At 36.4% G+C, this 10,332-nt stretch overlaps 1 protein-coding gene across 1 annotated transcript in view; it reads left to right on the plus strand.

The window, feature by feature from the left end:
• CACNA2D1 (calcium channel, voltage-dependent, alpha 2/delta subunit 1) overlaps nt 1-10,332 on the plus strand; it is a 584,478-nt gene that overhangs the window by 438,747 nt on the left and 135,399 nt on the right. Inside the window, exon 7 of the mRNA XM_006896147.1 lies at nt 5,123-5,254. Within this exon, the coding sequence (XP_006896209.1) occupies nt 5,123-5,254 (132 nt within the window). The remainder of the gene's footprint in view (nt 1-5,122; nt 5,255-10,332) is intronic.

The raw sequence follows: 10,332 nt of genomic DNA on the forward strand, positions 1-10,332 counted from the left end.
CTATGAGGTGGATTGAGGGACAGCGCAGGAGGGGAAGGCCCTCTATGAGGTGGATTGATTCAGTGACTGGGGTAATCGGGATGGGTGTGTCAGAGACAATGAGATTGGCACAGGATAGAGTATGGTTTAGGGCTGTTGTATATAGGGTCACTATGAGTTGCAAACAAGTCGACGGCACATAACAACAACAACAACAACAACAGCAATGTTAGGGAAATATAAGAAATAAAATATGATTGCTGGGATACAGAAAGGCATTAGCATAATCATATAAACTCTTTGTTATAGAAAACAAAACAAAACAAAAAAACAATGAACCCCTCTTAGTTGAAAGTTTTTTTACTGGCCTGTTGGATTGTGTTAGCTGTAGTAGAATAATTATTTAAAGAATTCTTCCTAGATAAACTCTACCTACAAATTTAATGAGAAAGCTGTAACAATCTAATGAAAGTGACAGAAGATCCTCAGATCCAGGAAATGAAATGGACTCATTTAGAATGCAGATATGTTGTATTAGTCTCATTATTCCTTATTCTATGTATTGCTCAGATTAATTTCTGCATCATTCTCTTGAATTAACCTAATACCATAATAGCAAAAGCATATGTTTGTAATTCTAGGGGAACTATTTCATTTTACAAGGATGAAAAGGTAACAAAAAATTACCAAAATAGTAAATGTTTGTTGTTATTGTGGTTAGGTATTGTACGGCTCATAGCGACCCTATGACCAGTAGATGTGAATCTTCTGTGCTATGAACTCACTGCTGCTGTAACCATGGCACTTCACCCTACTGAGGGTCTGTCTTTCTTTTTTTGACCCTCTATCTCTCTATACATGATATCTCTTTCCAGGAAATAGCCTCTCCTAACAACAATGTTTAAAGTATGTGAGAAGACGTTTCACCATCCTTGCCTCCAAGGAACACTCTGCTTGCACCTTTTCCAAGTAATTCATAACATGTTGTTTTTGTTGTTATGTGCCGTCCAGTCGCTTGCGACTCATAGCGGCCCTATGTACAACAGCTCTAAACCGTGCTCTATCCTGTGCCAATTGCATTGCCTCTGACACACCCATCCCAATTAACCCAGTCACTGAATCAATCCACCTCATAGAGGGTCAGAAAAATACAGTCAAATAGCCCAAGAAAATCTAGAGTAATAGTTTTTGTGATCTGCTGTGTTTTTTATCTTTTTAAAACAGTTTTCAGTGTGATTTTGTGGGACATAGATTTCCTAGCACAAAAATTACTTTTTTATTTTATTATTGTTATAATGGACTTGGATGGTTTATAATCAAATGAATGAGTCTTACTCCACTTATGCAATGAACACCTAGAAAACCATACTCTCTTTGTAATACAAACCTCTTGAGGTGGACTTTTTGGATTCATATTTTGATTGATTCAACCAAACTTCTCCCAAACACATTAAACTGATTTTTATCTCTCCATAAAATTTTTGAAATTTTATTTATCAACCCAGGCACACAAGTAAATACTGTGACTTACAGGGTAATGGTTGCACTCAAAATCCTTTATTAAGTATACCATGACAAATGAAAGTACCTTTATTCTCTCACCCTGCCGTCTACCATGTGTACATTTTTAATGAACTTTAAAATCAAGTGCGTGTTCATGAAAAAGTATCAATAGGCTTTGATCATTTGTAAATAAATCAATTTCAAGAGCTCTTTATGCTTACCTTAGTAATAGCTTATCTGGAAAAGATAAGTTGGAAAATTGCAAACTAGGAATTTAAAAATATATCACCACAGTAAGGTTGTTGTTGTTGATTGCCGTTGACTCATAGTGACCCTATGAAGCCCTCTATAACTATTGTCATTTATCAAAGTTTATCGTTTCCAGAGGCATGTTGATTAGGAAGTGGATGCCAGTCCTGCGTCCAAATAATGTTACGTATTTTGTTTTCTTAAGGTATAAGTGTCATTCACTCACCAGAACCTAATTAATACTTAGTAGTTGTTAAGCAACCAGATTAAACAAAGGGGGGAAAAATAACAGCTCCAAACACAAATAAAGTTTTATTCAAGTTAATTAGATGTCATTTGATCAATGTGAATTAAAGAGTCAAGGAAATTGAAGAGATAGTTAGAACAGATTGGGTATTAATGAAGTTTATCTGTATCATAAATAAATGTCAGTATTTGTTTGGCAGGATATTACTATAAAAGTCATGAATGTTTAAAGAAAAGAAGGATGTCTATCTTTTCCTCTGGTGTTTTGTATATTAATATAAATATTCATGAATAGTGAGTATCAATTCAAGTTATCTATGTGAATATAAATTTTCATATAACTGGCCACTTACTGTTCATTGGAACATGGTTTTGAATATAAATTCACTAGTTTCTCAGATCCACTATGGACCTGACCCAACTCATGAATATTCACACATATACACACTGATCTTTCTCAAAGTAATCACATTCATAGAAATGAAAATCTTGTTAGTTTTCAATAATGAGAACTGCATTAGGATGCTGGTCCCAGGACAATTTCACAATCCCTTTGCTTTTATTGCTTCCCCCCCCCTTTTTTTTTTGTAATTTGTCTCTTTCAAAATAAAATCTGGTATAATATTCATGTTTTTTGGTAGAAACTCTTCTTAGCCTTGTATTTCTTTCCTTTATTTGCTGTATCTCACAAAAGAACAGAAGGTGGCTAAGCAGTGATGCCAATCTTTAACCTCCTACTTAGGAAATACCTGCTGGTCTGGTTGACCATAGATTTTCAAATGCAGATTGGCTCCGTTTTATAATCTGCTGGCAGCGTGGTGTGGATTGGACACATGAAAAGAAATTAAGATGTGAGATTAGCTATGTCATCATTTTATGTTCAGCTATTATAATATCCTAAGCCAATAAAAACTTAATCTGTTTGATTTCAGATGCTGTTCACATGCTGTTATTTGAAATTTACACTTATTTCTATGCAAATTTGAAGTTAGAAATGTCTTTTACATATATTTATATTTCAAATGATAATTATTTCACTTGTTAGAATGAGTGGTGTTATGTTTGTAATTCTTAAGCAGAATGAGTCAATAGTTAGAAACAGCTATCAAATAAATGACCTATTCTTATTAGCACTGTGTTTAATTATTAATGGAATTAACAAGAAGACAAATTATTGATCATAAGGGTAGTGATGAACCTTGATATTATGAAACTGGGGAATTAATTACTTTGTCATAATGGGGGGGGTTGGTGTTCCCCCCCCCCTTGTATTAGCAGGAAGCTTATGGTGGGAAATCTTGGTGGCCTAGTGAGTGAGAAGTTATACTATGAACTCAAAGAAGGACAGGACAGTTCAAATTTACCATAAGAGAAATAAGGGAAGTCTCCTCCCAGGCAATTTACAGACTCCAAAAACCCACTGAAGGGTTAGCTATAAAGGTCTTTCTGACTATATGGCTATGAGAGGTGGCTAGTGCCAAACTTTTCCTCTTAGCTTATGTTGTTGGTATTTTAAATGCCATCAAGTCAAGTGCAACTCATACTGACATAAGAACAGCAGATCTGGAACCTGCCCTATCTATTGCTGTTTCCATAACTTGTCCTGCTGAGAATAATAGCAGCCTTTTTATGAGAAGTCTCAGGTCAACCAAGTCCCAAATACTTAACCAGCTGTATGTGTCCATGATTTCTAACACAGACAGCTCCATGCATGGCTCAGTTTCCCAATACTCCTGTGACCTGTAGATTTGCTAGAAGGTCTCCCAGAGACTCAGACCTGTCAGAGAAACAACCCGTATGACTGGTAAGTATGTGAGTTGGTTTTGGAGAAGCTTATCAGGACCCTGTAGATTGTCATTTGTGGCACAGCTAGATGGTGACATTGGGTGATCTAGACTGACGGTGTAGAGACCGGTGAGCAGCTGGAAACTATACCCCAGGTGACCAAGCTTTTCCAAAGGAAAGAGACTCCTGGCACTGAGTCCCACGAGCTTATATAAGCCTCTAGTAGGGTGGGGTTGTATCCATCCCAATCTTCTTTCTTTAGTACAGTAATTACTTCAGCAAAAATAAGTAATTAGTCATTGTCTATAGAAGACATCTGAACGATAAACATTAGACACCCAGAGGCCAACCTCTGGCTTCTCTAGCCATTCACCTTCATGCTAGAGAAATCAGATTTCCCCTACAATCATAAAAGGACTGTCTTCATGAAAACATGCAAATCAGCAACTGCATGCCTCATGCCTTGCTCTCCCCCATTTTAGCAGATGTTTCAGTTGCCCATTCCAGTTCTCTATCAGACCATTACTCAGAGGATAGTAGGCAACACGGTATGTGCATTTAATAGAATGTTCCTTGGCCCACTGCTGTACTCTGTAGGCTGTAAAGTACGTTCCTCAGTCTGAGGAAATAGGAGTTGGTGGCCCAAATGGATACAGTATATTTTGTTCCAGTCTTTAAATGGTATCTTTTGCATTTGCAGCATTTACAAGGTATTCAAAGCCCAGTGTGCAATAAATATCTATTCAGTCTTGTTGGGTTTTTTTCTTAAAACTTTAATTATTTTATTTCCTGAAGACTCCCTCTCTTCTAGACACATGTACCCATTGGGACACTGTATCAAGTCATAACATAATCTGCTCTATGATAATATCCTCATACACTCCTATTGTTGATATAGTTTTTAAATTCAGATGGAATGGGTCTAAAGACATATTTTGGGTGTGAGTTTGTTTCCATTTTCTTCCACTCCAGTTTGAACTTTCACACGAGTAGTTGGTGATCTATTCCAAAGTTATTTTTATTAACTTAGGTAACAACCAAATTATCTTAGTATGTCACAGAGAATCATCAAAAGTAACTGAAAGTTGTGCTTGTTAAGCCATAGTCTCGTGGTATGCCTTGTTCAATAAATTAAGTTGCTTTTGTACTAAGTTGTAATGGAAGACAGCCTCATGGTCATATGCAGAATTTAATTTGAAGAAATAATTTCTAACACTTTTCTATAACCATTGATTTAGTATATTTCTATTGTATTTCTACAAGGCAACCCAAATAGGTAATATTGTTTTTCAGGTCAATGAAGATACATGCAATTATTTGTTTCAAATGGTAATGAATTTATTTTTCTATTTTTTTTTAGCCACAATTGTGTTAAATGAGCTCAACTGGACAAGTGCCTTAGATGATGTTTTCAAAAAAAATCGAGAAGAAGACCCTACATTGCTGTGGCAAGTGTTTGGCAGTGCTACAGGCCTGGCCAGGTATTACCCAGGTAAGTGCTTTCTCACTCAGTGACTATCGAATGAAAATACCAATCCTAATCTTTCTAATCAGTTCTACTGTCTCCTTGTAAAAAGTAGCAAATGTGTGTGGGAATGGCCATATCTGACCTTTCCCAACTCCACAAATGGGAAATGTCCCCATCAACAGCATCAACAACAACAACAAAAAAAAAATCAATTCCAATAAGGTCAGACATGTCCCTCACAAAGAGCTCTACTTGCATAGTGGTTAAAGAATTTGACTGTGAATCAAAAGACCAGTGATTCAAACTCACAAATTGCTCCGTGGAAAAAAAGATGTGACAGTCTGTTTCTGTAAAGATTCACAGCTTTAGGCACACATGTTAATTCTGTCTTACATGGCCACTGTAAAAAAAAAATCATAGCAAGGAGATTGGACTTGTGACTTATAAGGAGATGACAGTTATATCACTCTGATTATTAAATAAAAATATCTCTCCTTCTGTGACTCAGAGTAATTAAAAATTGCTTTAGAAAAAAACACTTGAGAAGTGACTGAAGTGGTTGGTACATGGAATCAAGGCTGGCTGAACTGAAAACCTAATTGGGTAGCCTTGGGAATATCCCAGGAGTAAAGTTTTCAGTGGATCCTAAAATAATACTAAGAGAAGGTCCAGCTACTCTACATGGACCAAAAAGTGAGTCACTAAATTACATACTACAATTACATATTCACTAGACCCCAGGCTTGGCTTTGTTGAACAATGGGAGTAACTCTCTCTTTCATCCAGCTGACTCACCAGTGGCATTCCTATTTAACATGTGTTTATCAGTAAATCTGTTTGATTTATGAGTAGGAGCTCTGGTAACCTAATCTTTTGCATTCTCTGCTGCAAACAAAAGGCTGCATGTCTCTAGCAATTTGAATTTACCAGCAAGAGAAGGATGAACAATCTCCTCCTCTCAAGATTTGTATCCCAGAAATATGATGGTTTCTGTGAGTTGGAATCATCTCACTGGCTGAGAGTCTTTTATGTTTTGTATAGTTTTACTTTACAAGGAACTCTGGTGGCATGAGGTTAAGAAGCAAACTGTAAAGCAAAAGGTGGATGGATCAAACACACCCGCCATTCCACAGGAGAAAGATGAGACATTGTGCGTCCCTGAAGTTTTACAGCCTGAGAAACTGTGTTCTACAGTGGTGTTGCTATAAGATGCACCTGATTCAGTGAGGTTAGCTTGGTTTAGTTCTGGATTATTTGATAAATTCTCCATTTGCTGATATAAGTTAACTGGTAAAGCACCTGATTTTAAAAAGTGATAAAATTGGTGAATTCCCAAGCATCATAGAAATTGTACATTTAAACTACTAATTTCGACTATTAATATTTCCTGAAATTTTCCCAATTACTTCAGTAATTGAGTTTGTAATTAGGAATCAGTGGTTCATTGAAATGCCAATGTAGGCAGTACTTATTCTTTTTAGATAATTAGTTGCATTTAAAAATAAGAAGGAAAAATTACTTAATCTGCATATGACATTTACTCAATGTCTTAATCATTTGTTCTATCTCTACCCTTTCTTGATTTTTTTTTTATTTTCAAAATCAAAGAATTTGAATAAAGACACCTAATATACCAAATGTTAGTGTTAAGCCCCCCACCCAGAGACATTCCTTCTTATACCTGCTGGCATTTTGCTTCATAAGATTCACAAAAGAACCAGTGTGCAATATATGTGGTATTGCGTTTCCCCCCTTATGTTCTTTTTGCATTCTTCTCCATATGTTCCCAATTGTTCTTAAATTGTACAACACATTTTTAATAACAGATTAATAGTATTAATCAGAATAACAAGGAAATCCAAAGATACTTTTATTTTGATTACTTATAAAGGGAACACTTGGTTTATTTCTCACCAGTTTGAAGAAAACAAGGTAACAAGTATCCCAGCTCGCTGTCAGTCTTCCTCAACTGTGGTTGGTTGTGCATTTCTATCATCCTCAAAGCTGTGCCACCAGTATCTCAAGGCCTAGATCAGGGGGACGGGCTTCAAGAAGCACTTCCAAATGAAAGCAGAAAAGGTAGAAAAGCCTGGTGTTCTACATCAGAAATTAGCCAGTGAAAATTTATGGATCACAAAAGAATATTGTTCAAGTCAGTTGCTGTAGACGCATCCTTGGTAAGGATCAGCCACTGGGGGACTTGACGTGCTGTGAAGAGTGAACCAAAGGAATTCCTCAGCAAAATGAACGAGCACAGCGTCCACGTCACCAAACTCCAGCATGATGACAATTGTGAATACAACACATGACCAGACAGGGTTTCATTCTGCTCTGCATAAGGTCTCCATGTGTTAATGTCAACACCCCAGCAGCCAATAGCAGTTAACTTGTTAACTTTTTAAATTGACACCCTTACCTAGAAACACGTTTGCCGTACTTGCGGCAACGTGTTAAGCATCAGTATTTATGACACAGCACCACTTTTGTTGATCATTTACTATATAAATAAATAGAGCTGATTCTTTTCAGATATCCTTGGGTGGCTTAAATTATAAGATATTCAACCACCAGCCAAATGATTATATTCATGAATGGCTATATGTGAAGTTTTAATAATAAGTGCATTCAATTGTTGATTACTCCATAACTGAACTTTATATAGAAATTATTATTACTGTCTTGTTTTCTAATGCTAATAATTATTTAAAATCTACTATATTCCCAAGCCAAAGGTCGTGTAACCGTGGTACAGAGGTAACTCGTGATTGCTGTGAAGCTGAATACTGTTACCCATAATGGACAGTGTTTGGTGAAGCTCGCTAATTAAATCAAGCTTGGAAGCAGGAGTGGCATCCACTTCCACAATAGCTTGCCTCTGGAAATTCTATGAACCTGGAGAAAGGACGAAAGTTATGCAGGAATTGTCCAGGACTTTCGTTCATAGGGTTGTTATGAGACACCTATGACTTGATGGCACTTAACAACAACAACCACCTCATATTTAGGTTAGTCTTAGGTACCAATTAGAGAAAATCTAAAACAATAATAATTAAATCCCTGTGGAAGTTTCAAGCATCTCAGTGAGTATGAGAATTGTATAGTCTGGAGCCAGTAGAGAAATGTCATGTATTTTATGGGATCAACACTACTCTTGTTACTTGTCATCTTTTGTGGGTAGCTTCTACTTCATAGTCCACTCTGGCTACTGATGTCCTTTCTAAGGGAAAAAAGAACAGCATTCTCTCTTTTTTAGGATGTTATTGTTGCTATGTTGACTACCAGTTAAGTATGACTTATAGCAACCCTATGTACAATAGCTCTGAACCCTGCTTTATCTTGAGCCAGTCTCCTTCTCTGACATACCCACCCTACCCCAGACACTGAATCAATCCATCTCATTGAGGATCTTCCTCTCCTGTGTTGTCCCTCTACCCTCCCAAACATGACATCCTTCTCCAAGGACTGGTCCCTCCTTGAAACATGTCCAGAATATCTCAGACAAAGCTTCAGAATCCTTGCCTCCAAGGTTTAGCCCTCTCCAGGATGAAACTGTTCTTTGTCTTAGCAATCCATGGTATATTCAATATTCTTCTCCAATACCATAGCTCAAAGGCATCAATTCTCCTTCTATCATCCCTAGTAATTTTCCAGCTCTCTGACACTTAGCAAGTGACTACAAAGAACATGGCCTGTATCAGGCACACCTTAGTCTCCAGACTGACATCATTGCTCTTCAGTACTCGGGAGAGGTCTCTGACAGCAGATTTCCCCAAAACAATATGTCTTTTAATATCCTGGCTGCTGGTGCCAATATTGTTGATTGTGGAGTAGAACAAACTAAAGCTGTTTACGATCTCAGTCTTTTTACCATCTATCACGATAGGAAGAAACCCCTGTACCTTCCTATTTTGAGGCCGTAGAGAGTATAAAATAGCTCTGATTAATTAAAAATAGTTCATTTTCTCATATTTAATGTCCAGAGTTAATATACAGATAACCCTTTCTTAAATAGCAAAATTGAAAAATGTCAGTCCTTTAAAGTAGGATTGTAATCCAGTAAGTGTATCATTTTTGACTAAAGGAAGTATCCTCACAAATTATTATCCTTCCCTTTAATGAGGGCACTAAGAAATGAGCTGCTATATAAATAATTTACCACTTAAGGTGGGGCTATAAGAAATTAATCACTATACAGAACAAACAGCATTGTTTTTATTTCCCATAACATAAAATTTTAAGATAGAGTAACAAGGGATGTTATCATGGCAAATATCTCAAAAGACTGTTGTTAGTGTTTTTTCAAAATATATAAACATACAAACTTTTCAATTATATTAAAATTTAATGATTTAGTTGATACTCTAAATAATAGTCCTTTTTATGACTTTAAAGGAGGACATACATTCTGACTTTAAAGAAGGACATACATTCTATAAGTAGAGTAATAAGGGAGCTCTGGTGGCCTAGTGGCAAGAAGCTGTGCTGCAATCCCAAAAGAATGTGGTTTGAGGCCACCAGCTGCTCTGCGGGAGAAGGATGGACAATCTCCTCCTGTGCTATTAACTGCCTCTGAAAACCCACAGGAGGATCAACTATGGGTCAGTTCCAAATCAGCAGTACACAACAACAAGTGTATAGTAATACATATCACAGTTAGTTTTAATTAACAATTATAGCAAAAAAAATCATAGACTAAAATCATCTGTAAAGAATTGAGAAATAAAATTTAAACATGACTTCAAATTCTAGTATCTTTGAGCTGTTTTAACAAATGCATTCACTGAGCACTTTCAGCTCCTTTTGGCCACTGCAGTGTTGATGGTCATTTCAAATCTCAGTTCCCTTGTCTGATCCACATATTTCTCTTACTCTGGGTCCAATTACTAGAGAGAAAATAGAGTATTTTGAAAATGGAGTATTTAATATAAGAAAGTTTTAACCATAATTATGTTGAGTTGGAGAATAAAAATGAAGAGTGCTAGAAGTGAAGAATGTTCCAAGTCATAAAAGAATGGCAGAAATAGCACATTATTTATTATGTAATCACCAGTAGACTGCAGCCTACAATATGGATTGAGACTCAATGTCAAGAAGACAAAGAT

This window comes from Elephantulus edwardii, unplaced genomic scaffold, assembly GCF_000299155.1.
Source record: "Elephantulus edwardii isolate Elephantulus edwardi_28Jun2011 unplaced genomic scaffold, EleEdw1.0 scaffold00183, whole genome shotgun sequence".
NCBI lineage: Eukaryota > Metazoa > Chordata > Mammalia > Macroscelidea > Macroscelididae > Elephantulus > Elephantulus edwardii.